The sequence below is a fragment of the Phacochoerus africanus genome, chromosome 11 (genome assembly GCF_016906955.1).
Source record: "Phacochoerus africanus isolate WHEZ1 chromosome 11, ROS_Pafr_v1, whole genome shotgun sequence".
Classification (NCBI taxonomy): domain Eukaryota; kingdom Metazoa; phylum Chordata; class Mammalia; order Artiodactyla; family Suidae; genus Phacochoerus; species Phacochoerus africanus.
Window position 1 is genome coordinate 116637960 of NC_062554.1, and position 13648 is coordinate 116651607.

The window sequence follows — 13648 nt, forward strand, 5'->3', positions numbered from 1 at the left end:
CGCCCAGGGCATCTTTTTCAGGCAATAAATTGCTTTAGAGAACTAGGTTAGTGAATTTTAGATCATAACACTGCTGGGAAGGTATGTGAGATTTCAGGATGATTTTCAACATTTTTGTACTTTCACCAACTGAGCACATTTCCAGGAGTGAGGACGCCTATTTGAAAGCACTGTCTGCACATTTTAAAGTTTGCCTCTCCCAGTAGTCTGTGAAGTAGGAAGGGCATTTTAGAGATAAGGACACTAAGCTTCAGAGAGGCCAAAAGACTTACCCTAGGATGTTTTAATAGTAAGTGGCAGAATGGTCTGATCACATAGGTCTTTGACCTAATATCCAGGATTCTTTCCTTTGTTCTTCAAAAATCTCAATGGATGTTATTTTAGGGATCTGTCCTGAGTTCTAACATAATTATAGCTGTTAATTGAGTCTCTTTTATAGACATAAGACTGGTTTGATTCAATTCTGTTTATATCAGTTCTGTGTTGAGTCTATACAGAGGGCTGGGCTAAATTTTGGGAATTGAAATGGAAAACCCAGCCTCTTCCCTCAAGGAACTTACAGATTAGGGGAACATTCTTCTCATTGGTACTTTCCCAACCCCATCAAACCTTTGGAAAGAAAATATACTCTCTACTCTGCCAAACTGGAGGGCCGACCCTTCAGAATGGCTTGGTCTTAGAAGAGAAACATATGCTCCAGAAACCTGATAAAGCCAGATCCCGATGGGAGAGACACTTTTTGAGCTGCTTTCAGTGGCTCTGGACCCAGGTAGATTTTTGGAACAAAGCCCTCCCTTCCTCCTGTCTTTGCTCGCTAACTTACCCTCCATTTCTTTTTTTCCAAATGAACCTTCAGGACGCATGAGATTTTGAGGTATTTGGGAACTTTAGGCAATCAATACCATTTCTTAGTGTCCATCAGTTGGAGCAACAGAGCCAAAGGTCTAATTTCCTAGTGACCCTAGATTTGAAAGTTAATTGATTTCTGGAGAGCCATGACAGACTGAACCATTGTAAGTCAAACTCTCATTTTCTGTAAGCACCATCTTATAAATTCTGTTTCCTGCCTTGGAATCTAATCTCATACCACAAAAGTACCTGGAGTAATTCCAACAAAATGAAACTAAAATAAAACAGATATATGCTTTTCAAACATTTATAAATTATACTTAAAAAACTCAATAGAAAACCTACAGCGGTGTTCAATTTGTGGGACTCTTTTGTCTTTTGGACTGTAATGAACTGGTTGAAGCTTTTGAAAATGTTGCCTCAGTGAAGTTGGGATTGAAGTCATCTATTTGTGATAAATCTCCCTAGACAGTGGCTGTCAACTATGGGTGATTTTTTTCCCGAGGGGGTGTTTGGCAGTGTCTGGAGATATGTGTGGCTGTTACATTTCAGAGGGAGTGGTGGTCCTACTGAAATTTGGTGGGCAGAGGCCAGGGATACTGCTAAATATTCTACAGTGCACAAGAGACTTGCCTGCCACAAAGAATTATCTGACCAAAATGTCAATAGCACTGCCGTATTGAAACCCTGCCCTATAGCAAGCGTGGGCATTTAAAACGGAATTAAAATCCAGGTCATTTCTTTGGGGGAAAAAGGGTCAGAAAGCATAAATGTCTCTCCGAATCTCTAACTGGTACAGGATGGGGCTGGGGGAGGGGCAGAGGGCACGTGGTTTCACCTTGACCTCTTCGACAACCCCTCGCTCATCTATGTCAGTAAGTCAGCTGAGTTGCCTTTAATAGCAATCCAAGTTGTCACTGCTGGCGGTTGTTTCAGTGTCGCTCTTTTAAATACAAGTTTTGGTTATTACTCTGTGGTTTTTATTTATGTGGGGGGAAAAGCCATAAAAAGTGAGTGTGGATCACAAATCACGCCAGGTATCGCCTGCACAGGGACATAATTTACACTTTCCTCAGAGTTCTCTCTGTTTTCCTTGGATCTTTGAATTTCCTGTACAGCTAGCGTATTGAATTTTCATAATTGCCACTGCATTTCTTGTCATTTATACTCATTTCCCAGAAACCTCTAAAGGGCTTATTGTTTGTCATGAAGAGCAGACCCAAAGCTTTTACACAAGCTATGAATGAGTGCTTAGTAGTCATCTCTGAGCAAAGCAATTCTTTCTTAAGGCATTAAATTGCATCCACATCTAAAAGTACCAGAGAATTTTCTGAGGCCCTCCACTCTCCCAAGGAATGTCCTGTAGTAACCTGTTCTTTGAAAGGGTTCTGTTAACTTTTTGGATTCAAGAAGTTCCTTAATTGTCACTTTTCTTAGTGTTTGAAGCATTTGACATGTGTCTGAGTTTCCAAAAAATATGTCAATATTAAAACGACAACCGTCATCCTAATTGACTGCCATCCTTTTACTGTATGTCTCCTTACAGTTCCTCATGAACACATACACATAAATTTAGAAATCTTACTCTATTTTATCTTAAAGCCTTTGATGCGAGGGGCTTCACTCACATATGTGTGGTGTGGAATATTGATTGGGGAGTAGGGAGTTTGTTACCAGTGCATGGAAACAGAAAGAGGCAAAAAGAGACTAAATCTCTTCAAGGGGAGTCAGCCCTTTCATTTCTGCACATCCAAGGCCAGCATTGGGTCTGGTCCATGGAAGGTGCTCATTGAATGCAGGTGGTGAGATGAGGGAAGAGGAATAAGAAATGCAGTTTGTGGATTTACGAATCCAGTGCATGTTCCTTGGGCAATGGAGAATATTGTACCTATCACACTAGAGGAGAGATACAGACCCCCTGGGCCCTTTCTCTGTGATGATATCTTACTGGTAGCTGGCAAAGAGGTTACTGCTAAGGCCTTGGGCCTCTGGGTTCATTACAGGAGAGACGATGCTACTGTGTTTAGGTTGGGCTCTTGGCAATCACACTGATTACTAATGCTGCTAACATTTCTCTTGCTTAATAATTCACTTTTAATTTTACCCGTGGCAGTTCTTCGTTCCCACAAGACAGCCATGATTAAATCTGTGTTCGGATGGTTGTAAATGCACCCAGAGGTCTTAGGCAATGGGTGAATTATACTCATTTAAGTGATAACATAACGTTAGCATTTGGCCACCTCAGGAATAAATACTAATTACTGCATTCCTTTAAGTTCCATTATATCCTTTAAGTTTTCTTTTCCCAGATAATACGCAAGACTAGATTCAGGGTACAGGATTTATCTGCATGTTATAAAGGTCACTCCTCTGGTGTGGGTTTCTGAGGCGGCTTATTTAAAATAGGACCTGGAAATATGGCTTAAAAAAAAAAAAGAGCCTCTCTTGTCTGATATTACAGAAATCTGTTTTTTTAGGAAATGAGGCACAGGGAAAGGCTAAGAAAAGAGTCCTGCCCCCTGATCGTGGAGTCTCCTCCGTGGGAGACTGTCATGAGATAGGAGGACTGGATTTTGTCCCTGTTTCTCATGTGACCCCACGATTGAGGACAGGCTGGTGGGTCTCTAGAAAATCCTAGGAGAAATAAACCTTAAACGAATTATTTCCAAGGCTGGGATTCTGTCCACTTTTTAAAGTGCTCTCTGTGTACTCTCTCTTTTAATATGGGGCCTCTCCCTATTGGCCTTGGCATTTCGCAATGTTCAATCTGTCCCTGTGAGCAGCTCTACCCTCAGACTCCAGCTCAGGGACCCGGGAGCCGGCAACCATGACAATGGACCTCCCCGGCCCTGCTCACACAGGTGCTGCTGCTTCAAGCCCTCTGACTCTTTCTCATGCTGTTCCCTGCTCATTTTTCCCTTGGCTAATTCCTATTGTCATAAGACCCAGCCAAGCTGACCCCCCTGTGCCCCCACCCCCAGGTAATCGCCTACATGCCCCTACCCCATCCAGGGGAAGAGCCTGTCTGGGTTCACGGCACCTACCGCACTCTGTCAAGGTTGTCTCTGTACTTTCTAGCCCTGCAAGCTTGTGGAATTGAACTGCATGGAAATTTCTCACATGACCCTCCTCTAGGGGCTGTTTCCTAACTGGGTCTCCCTTAATGTTACCTGGAGATTAGACTTGATCTGGCAATGTGCACTGGGTCCATTTTCAAGGGTGGGAAAGGGAAAACGTTTTCCCAGGTGACTAAGCCTGAGAGGCGAGTGGCCACAGGAGCTGCAGATTGACTGAACCAAGCCTAGGCAAGCTCAGCAAGCTGGGGCCATTGATACTCCCCACCAATGCCCGTAGATGGCACTAGAGCATTGGAGATCTGGCTACCACTGGGCACTCCAGGGTTGAGGAAGCTGGGCAATGAATCAGTCTTTGTGGCTAATCAAGGGCTCAGAACCATAGACAGGACCAGTCTGGGGGATGCTGGGGCATCCAGCAGAGGCTGCCACTCATCAGTGATGATTTCAAGCAAAGGGTGAGATGGAGAATTCAAAGCGAGTGGGAGATAGAGATGAAGAAAGGAGAGAGGAGGAGGAGGTGGTGGGGGAAAGAAAGAAGGGGTAGAGAGAGTGTGGATACAATGAGAGAACAGGAGCAGGGGAGGCAAGAAACACAGATGGTGTAGCAAGACATTGGGAATGAAAACAGCCGACCTGTGATGTTGTGATTTATAATAAATACATATATTTGTCTTCATCCACTGTTCCTGGCTCATAGCTCCCCCAAAACCTTGGGATTTCCTACAAGTTGAGATGCGATAAAGATGTCTTATGTGAATGAGGTGATTAAGGCTGGGGGCTGGTTGCTGGGAGAGCCAACCACACGATTAGAGGGCTGGAACTTTCAGGTCCACCCCTGACCCCCAGAGAGGTTGGATGGGTCACCAGTGGCCAATCAGTCGTAATCTGTGTAATAAAAACATAGAGGGGCAGGGCTTGGAGAGCTTCCAGGTTGGTGAATAGGTGGAGATCTGGGGAGAGCAGCGTACCTGGAGAGGGCACAGCAGCTCTGTGCCCCTTTCCCCGAGCCTTGCCCCACCCAGCTCTTCCATCTGGCTGTTTCTGTTACAATAAACCAGTGATCTAGTAAGTAAAATGTTTCTCTGAGTTCTGTGAGCTGCTCTAGCAAATTAATCAACCCCAAGAAGGGGTTTGATGGAATTTCCAGTTTGTAGCTGGTCCATCAGAACTGCAGGTAACAGCCTGGGCTTGTGACTGGCATCTGAAATGGAGGGTGTCTTGTGGGGCTGAGCCTTAAAAGGCTCTGATTCTGTCTCTGGGCTGATAGTGTCCAAAGATTGTTTGTTGATATGGGGAAGTGCCTCCCCCCCCCCCCCCCACGAAGGAATTGGATCCAGCAACTCTTTCACTTCCCAGAAGGGTGATGTGGGGAGTACACACAGGACACAGGACACACAGTCCTGTGCTCCACAGGACTCAGCAGAGGCACAACATTCCTTCAGGATCTTTTATTAACGTATAGAAAATGTGTTTAAAAAAGGAACTATACAGAGGCTAAAAGCAACCAGGACTAAAAATACTAGTTAACAATGGTTAACAAGCGGAGATTCCAGTCTTTGAGCTACCGTGCTGTGGAAGCATGGGAGAGGTTGTTATTCCCTCCTTTCCTCTGTCTCTTTTTATTTTTATTTTAGTTCATTTAAGACTGCATTGCCTGAGGAGTATGTACTCCATTTCCTCTTCTTTTTTTTTTTTTTTTCTTCCTCCCAGTCTTTCTTTTAAGTAAATGCTTTTCCAGGCACATGGTAGCTGCAAAGTCAGTAAATTGGTCTTTGTTACTTTTACCTGAAAAGGCTGTTAAAGGTTAAAACAACAAACTCAAATTTGGAGGGACTGGAGGATTTGGTGTTTATGATTTCTCAGAACAACCGTCTAGAGACCACCAGGGTGGGTTCTGCTGCCGGAGCCCCAGGTAACGGCTCCCTCAAAGTCCTGGTGACTTCCTTGTAGGGTATCTGGGAATTCCTGTGGGCCTGCCATGTATTTGAGGTTGGAGTGATGGGGTGTGTGTGTAAAGGATTGGAAGCGGGGAGTCTGTGTGTTAGTAACTCATGTATATTTTGCACCTTGAGTCTGTGGGGCCATGGTGTGAGTCCAGGCATCAGAGGGGGCACAGGTGGGGACAGGTGGGGTTCGGGAGGGGGACACTTTCTTGGCTGGCATTTTTTCGGAAACCATGGTGTCCGCTGCATCTAACACAGAGCTGTCACTGCTGCCCAGATAGCCCCCACAGGACTGAGGACCATGCAATGAGGATTCTGTCTCAGATCTCTTTCTTTACATATAAATGTTGTTAAAATAAGAGAAAGGGGCTTCATTTCTGGAGTTTGGGCCTAGCAGGGAAAAATACAAGTTATTAAGTACTGATGTCCTTCTAATTTACCCAAAGTAGCAAACAGAGCCGAGATGGTATAGCCACTATCCTCCGAGCCCCTTTACCCACTGGGAGGTGGGAGCAGGTAGGAAGGTAAAGAAACCAGGGAGGAACCAAAAGTAGTTTGTCTCCTGCCTTCTTCTAGCCTCATTCCTCAAAAATTTCCCCGAATGTGTCCCTGTGAGGGACCATGAAGATTCTAATACCCCCAAAGAGTTTGGAAGGAAGGAGCCCAAATCAATCTATAACTTACAGGTTTGAGCCTAAAAACTCATGGGATTAGTGCATTTGAGGCCATCTCCCTTGATTTGAATGCATGAGTCATATTATCCTTTCCCTCCCAAATTCGGGTATAAAACTGACATTCTAGGAGCACGTGCCATGCTTATTCTATGGCTTCCCCCTCCCCAATCCTGGCTACATGTCTGCCTCAGTCTGAGAAGAGTCGTTCTGGAATTTCCCACTCTTTTAACGTTGGATGAGAAAGAAGCTGCATGTTTTCAAAGGAGTGGGGTCTGTCAGGGGGGCGTAGTGTTTGTGTTTTGGTCTTTATCTGCCCCTTACCCACTGTGACCCTCTCTTTTACCTTGCGAATTAAAAAAAAAAAAAAAAAGGAGAAAAGGAGGAGTTCTCTTGTGGCACGGTGGGTTAAGGACCCAGTGGTTCATTCTAATGACTTGGATCACTGCTGGGGCCCAGGTTCAGTCCCCAGCCTGGGAACGTCCACACAGGGCTGGAAAAAAAAATTCCATAAACAAAACAAAAATTAAAAAAAAAAGAAAGGAAAAGGAAAGCGTTCCCAGGATGTTTCTTCCTTCCGACGGTGAGGTTGAAGTTCTCCTAGAGTATGTGGCAAAAACCATGCAAGAACTCTCTTTTCCTAAAGTCAGAGAGGAGAGAGAAACAAAAGGCACCAGAAGCTCCTCTGTTGAGAACATTAGTGAATCCAAGATGGTGGCCACTTGGCTAAATCAGGATAAAGGGCGGCAGCCTCATAAAGCAGCAAAGGCAAGAGCTTTAGAATTAGACAAGAGGTTCCAATTATGGCTCCCCTTAGTGGCTACATGACTTTGGGCATGTTATTTAACCTTTCTGGGCCTCCAGTCTCCCACCTGTAACATGGTTAAACTTGAGTCAGGATGTGGTGAGGATTTAACAAGTAATAGATGGAAAGCTCCTAGCACAGTATCTGGAAAGTAGTAGATGTTCCATAAATACCATTTCTCTTAGTCTTTATTTGGGGAGGGAAAAATGGAAAAGCCTATGCCAGATGTCAGCTCTGTTACTAATTAGCTGCATGAACATGGGCGAGTTGCCTAAGCGTTCTGGGCCTCAGTTTCCTGGAGTATGAGATGAGAGGCATGGGTCAGATGATCCTCAGAGTCCCTTCCAGCTCTGAAGGTTCCCAACATGTTTGCGTTTTGGAGGCTGTGTTGAGCATATTAGTGTCAAGGACAAGATGTTAAAAAAAACAATACAGAGTCTCCCTGGGGGCTGCCAAACCAGTGATGGGGAGAAGACAACAGTTCTCATCCACGCATTTACCTCCTGGCTGTGCATGTGGACCCATGTCCTCTCTTGTGGCTTTGGCATTCCGGGCCTTCTGGGATGTTTGCACTGCCTCCCATGAACCCCTGGTGGCAAGGAGCCAATGCCAGTACCTGGGAGAGCTGAGCCCATGAGACCAAAAGGGTTAAATGAACTGGAAATTTAGCAGCAGCCCAGCCTCACAGCCAACCATGAGGAGCTGTTTTATGAAGTTAACAGTGGGCAGGGTTTTTCTGAGGAACAAGAGCTGTGTTCTTTGGCTGCTCTGCAATGGCCTTATTAAGCTTAGGGAAGGAGGGAGGATTTCCGGTTGGGAGAAAAATGTAACACTGTCCAAAGACTGTGAGGTTTGCCAAGGACATTTGGACAATGAAGTGCTGCAGGTGCAATGAAGTCATGCTTCAGGCAAGGGGTGACCTTGAAAAATTAATCAGAAATGCTGGAGATGGCAAGTCAGGCCTGTGACTGCTATGAAGAAAAAGCGAGGTCCAGGCCTATTGGTTGAACAAGCAAAGAAAGCCCTTCTGCTTCTTGTTTTCTGTGCAGCGAAGGCCTCTGCTGCCTTTGTTTCTCCTCAGGTGAAGTGGGTGAACTGACAGACGTTCTGATGGGAAGTTTGGGGCCAGAACTCAAGGAACTAATTCTGGTCCTTTTACTCTGGATCCTCAAGCCTGGTCTCTGGGTTTTTCGTCCTTTCACTGGTGGGGCCATCTGTAGAGGGCTTGCTTTTAGTCCCCAGCTTTTTAAACATGTTATTTCATATTCTTCATTAATTTTTTTTTTTCCTTCCCAGCTGTTTCTCAAAGATTGAAGAGCCCAGAATGGACACAAGTAAATCCAGGGTGGATACAATTAGGATGAGCTTGCATCTACACCAACACACCCTCTTAAGAATCCTAGCGTTTGTTCCTTACCTGCTTTTAGAGGTTTGCATTCGGTCTGTGAGTGCTCATTAGGCCGGGTGGTGCCACAATATTTCAGGATTGATGAGGGAAATCTTGTCCCATCTATGTGGGGCTGGGCTATGGAAGAAGCAAAGGTGTAGGGAAATGTTTCATCAAAGATCTTCAGGATCTTGGCCAGAGAGAGGATAAAGGTGCTGTGACTCACCAGCCCGGTGACTCACCTTTCCTCTGAGCAAAGAACTTCTCTGTCATTGTTACTGGGAGGAAAATAGACCACCCAGGGAGGCTGGGCAGCGCTGAGTCAGCAGCTCCTGGCATCTGCAGCTTTCTGCAAGAGGCAGACTCCCAAGCTTCTCAGATTCACTCCAGGCCCCTGAGGTCCCAAGGCCCTTCTTGCAGCCTTGGCACGCTTGAGGCAAGTGAAAACGGATTACCCCCACCCTCGTGGGATTATTGAAACTGAACTGAAGTATGAGTCTTTCTGAGGCTCCTTATCAATGTTTAAGAATGAACAGTGAGATGCAAGTACAGTGCCTCTTTGAAGGGAAAGAAAGGGAAGTAAGGGATTAGATTGAATAGCAGTCTGGTGAAAAGAAAGCAAGACATAGAAAAGCTTGAGTAAGTGGCTCCATCTTTCCTGAAATTTGGGGCGGATATCAAAAAAGAAAAAGAAAAATGTTTTCATGCCCCAGGAGCATTTCCAAATCCAGGCCACCAGCTAGTCTGTCTCAACCCCCTCAGCCTAATGCATCCAACTGTTCTCACAGGTTCCATTTATCCCCTAGAGGAGAGGACAAAGAGGAATTCATAATCCCTCCTTCAACTGATGCTTATAAAAGGGCTCTTTGAGAAGTTCCCTTCTCGAAGAATTGAGGATCTGGCATGTCCCTGCAGCGGCTCATCACTGCCATAGCAAGGGTTCAATCCCTGGTTCAGGAATGTCCACATGCCACAGGCATGGCCCAAAAAAGATAATAAAAGGGCTCTTAGAAAAGGTTCCATAATGACCTTTTTGTCATTTAACCTACAGCTTGGTTCTGGGACTGGATTTTTAAAGTATAAATGTGATTAAGGATTGTTTGGTTTGGCATTGAGCTCATTGGCAACCCAGGTTCCTCAGGTTTGTCTGAAATAACAGCTTCACTGTGCAGAGAGCTGGTTGGTTCCCAGGTGGGAGGGTGCAGGTGTTGAGTGTCCTGCTGCTCTGGGTAGCCGAATGGGGCAGCTAGGAAGTGAAAGGTAGGGTGGATTTAACTATTTGTGGAAGTTTGCTTGGCTTTTCTTGCCACCCTTTTTGTTGTTGCTGTTTCTTTTACAAATCAATCTCCGGTGCAAATCAGGTGGCCAGTTTCCCTGGGTTCGGATTTGGTGTTGAGTTCTCCTGAAAACATGGAGGCATAGGCTGTCCTCAACCCCACCATCAGGAGGTAACTAGGGGAGCTGTAAATGCCACCTTGTGGTCACACTTAGCAAGTCTCCCTCCTCCAATTAAATCTGTCTAAAGGCCAGCAGCAGTTTGCCACAGAGCTCTCTCCCCTGTCCCTAGCGCTTTTATGTCTGCCCCCTTCACCTTCCAGAAATAACCCTGGAGAAAGTGAGTTTACTGTGTTGGAAATTATCTTTATCTGAAGGGGAAATGCCAAAAAAAGAAACTGTCTGGATCTCAGTTCAGTGAGTCTGTTGAGGCATTGGGGTAGGTTTTGTGTGTGTGTGTGTGTGTGTTTGCTTTTGTAAGTACACATCCTGATGTGTCTACAGGTAAACTGCCTCTGAGCAGGTGCATTTCTATTCCTCTGGAGTCCCTTGAGGGAAGCCTGTGTGTGAGGGCAAGTGCTTTGTGAATATTGTATACCGGATCCACCCTTGGGAAGAATATAGGTGGTTGGGAGAATAGGATCAGCAGGAATACATGTGTCCAGTTAAGAAGCTTTGAGTCAAGTTGACCGTGGGCCTTAGGGAAATAATGGGGCACAGTGTTTCTTAAAAATGGTGAAAACTTGTGAGAAAATAACTCTCCTTAATCAAAAGAATCTATAAATCCTTTCCAAGAAGGTGGGGGGTGAGCTAATCTTTGAAGTCCCTTTCTTGCTTTAAAATTCTTTAACATGAGTCTAGGCAGTGCTACTGATACTATTTATAAAAATGTTCCATAGGGTAAAACGATCCCAATAAAAGACTGATTTTGGTTTCCACTGATGTTTCTTGGCTTTCACCTGAACTGACAACATGAGGGCTCGCAATCTTTTTCCGTTTCAGTTCCCTTGATGAGGTGGGCTGTACTGGCACCACCCAGGTCCCTGGGTTCTGCTTTTATGGACAAAATGAGTTCAGCCTCTTGGCATAGTCTTTTTTGCAATGGTTTCGTGTGTGTGTGTGTGTGTGTGTGTGTGTGTGTGTGTGTGTGCACGCGCGCGCGTGCACGAGCAGTGTGTATGTTTTATTGATGAGTTCTGAATTAGCATTTCTTTCTTTCTCTCCTTCCTTCCTTCCCCGCCTCTTTTTCATTCATACAGCAGGGCTTCTGTGAATTTTCATTACTTAATTGTGCTCCTTCACCAGTGCCGATCTGCACTGAGATTTTCAGATCAGAGACTCACCTTACTGACTGTCAAAACTGAAAGAGAAGCCGTTCTAGTGTGAGATTTCATTCAACAGGTGAGGAGACTGAGGCCCAGAGAGGTGAAAGAACCTTCCTGATGTAATAGCGCCAATAAAATGGCAGAGGTGGGTCTACTCTTAGTCCCCGGGGTCCCCTTCAGCGTGCCTCCTGTTCTCTGGTGTCCCACTCTCTAGCCGAACCTTACTCAGTTCAGGTTTCTTGAAAGGATTGTTTCTGTTTCTTTTTCCTTCCCCTGGTTTTTTGAAGCCCATGGTGAACTGAGAAATGGAAATATCACCTCAATTTCCAGCACCAGTTTGGCAGTTACATCCACAGCACGGCAGTGACTGAGGCCTTGAAAGTCCACTAAAGGGCGGGTGCACATGGCAGCTGACTCCATTCTCGTGACATCGGAAGTGTGGCTGTCAGCCCGATGGACCATCCTTTCCTGGTTGACAGTTTGGTTAGGCTGTGGATGTTTCCATTAGAAAACTGGCACATCTTGGGCTCATCCAGTAATTGGCTGGGAAAGGCCCAGGGTGTCCCAGTTTGACTAAATGTGGGCATTTATAGCAAACCAACCTGGGGCCTTAAGGAAAAAGAGAGGAAAGGGAAAAGGCAGCTGGGGAGACTGGGCATAGATTTTGGCAGACGCTGTAGAGGTGGTTGCAGCTGACATTTGATTGGAGGAGTCAAAGGGTCATGGCTTTTTGAGCCTCCATCTCTCTTGAGTTTAAAAATCAAATCATGCTAGCGAAGAGAGCACATCTCATAAAATGGGAGGCAGGCCCACACTCCTCCCCTCTTCACCTTTGGATTTCTAGATGTAATTTCCTCTGGCGCTTTTCATTTTTCCTCTCAAAGGCAGAATAATAAAAGAGGATGGAGAAAGGCCTCTCCTGAGCTCACCTCATTAAGGAGGTCATTCCTGTTTCTCACAGGACCCCAAAAGAGGAGAAAACTGAAATAAGGACCCTAAAATTCTACCTCCTCCCAGGGATTATCTGTCAGGGGAATGGCCGGCTGGTCATATAACTTCTTCTAACTCTTATTAAGCCACCCGCACTAAGGAGAGCCTGGCTGAAGACAGAAAAGCTCTTTAGTTTTCAATTCAAGGGGAAAAAAAATTCATGACAAACAGGACTGGAAATAGAGAAAACAGAGCTAGGTAAGATCTGTGTTCCCCAAGGAACCTATAATCTCAGCGGTGGGTGCCCTGATTTCTCCTTCTTCTAGTCTTTCCTCAGTGTCTGACCCCAATGTGCTACAGACCACACCTCTCCTTCTCCCATCTCCAGAGAAAGTTTCTGCCTACAGTGCTGGCTGGGGCCAGTGACTTAAGACCCACAGGTACACGGCCACTCTGCAGCGCAGGGCCAGGTGCAGGCAACACCTTGGGAACCAAAATCCAAAACAATGGTTGGGATTGTGGGGCTGTGGGGGTCTAAGGGTAGGATGGAAGTGGGCACAGGAAGGATTGGCTGGAAAAGAGCCCACTACTCTTGAAAGGTGACATAGGACACTTGGCTGACAAGAGTAAGAGTGCCAGATGAGAATCTTTGGCCCATTACAAAGGACTTGAGTTGCTGGGCTGGGGTGAGGTTAATCCATTTTCTTTTAAGGGGACTTTCTGGCCAAGGCTTCTTCTGCAGGCTGGTGTGAGAACTTGGCCATCCAAGGCAGTGACCAGAGCACAATACCTGGAATTGATGGACATCAGGAGGAGGCAGGACAGAAGGCACGTGCCTGTCACCATAGCAATCTGACTCCAGGATTCTCCTTTGAATTGGTCTTTTAAGGAAATGGCTCCCTTTCCCTCCTTGGTGTGAAAAGAGGGGAAGGTTAAGGATGACTGGGGAGGAGGGAGCATGGAGACTGAGGGTCAGGCCCGGCGGTGGGGCAGCAGAAACCATGAGCTGCTGATTCTCAAGTGATTCCTGCTACATCCTGCTTCCTTCCAACACTCTTAGTATGTCGCAAAGCATGTTACTATTTCCCCCACCCCTTGTTTCATATTATAAAATACAAACAAATGACAGAAAAGGTCAGTTGGCTTGAAGCTGCCCACTGCTTAGAAGCGCAGGGACCGCCGCTTCCTCCCCACCACGGGACGGTGGTTGTACGGGCGCGTCTTCATTTCCACAAAAGGGATGGAGAACTCGTGGCCTTTCCAATGGTACCAGTTGATCCCCTGGGAAGGAGAAAGATAGGCATGTCAGATCACCCTTCTCCACCTTGATGGAACTTCAGCTTGAAAAGAAGGGGAATCATGAGAGCTGGGGATCCTAGATAGGCA

General features: G+C 45.9%; 1 protein-coding gene and 2 long non-coding RNA genes across 4 annotated transcripts in view; 1 reads left to right on the forward strand and 2 right to left on the reverse strand.

Moving 5' to 3' along the window:
- LOC125111990 (uncharacterized) overlaps positions 1-13648 on the forward strand; it is a 248545-nt gene that overhangs the window by 120577 nt on the left and 114320 nt on the right. The window lies entirely within an intron of this gene.
- Positions 5607-11126, reverse strand: LOC125111992 (uncharacterized). Its single transcript, XR_007131005.1, has 2 exons — positions 8763-11126; positions 5607-5675 (listed from the first exon to the last, which is right to left on the reverse strand). It is a non-coding gene; the product is annotated as an uncharacterized LOC125111992 (long non-coding RNA).
- TNR (tenascin R) overlaps positions 11176-13648 on the reverse strand; it is an 81960-nt gene continuing 79487 nt past the window's right edge. For both annotated transcript variants that reach the window (XM_047754209.1, XM_047754210.1), the window contains one exon: positions 11176-13543. In XM_047754209.1, the coding sequence (XP_047610165.1) occupies positions 13424-13543 (120 nt within the window). In that variant the 3' untranslated portion in view covers positions 11176-13423. The remainder of the gene's footprint in view (positions 13544-13648) is intronic.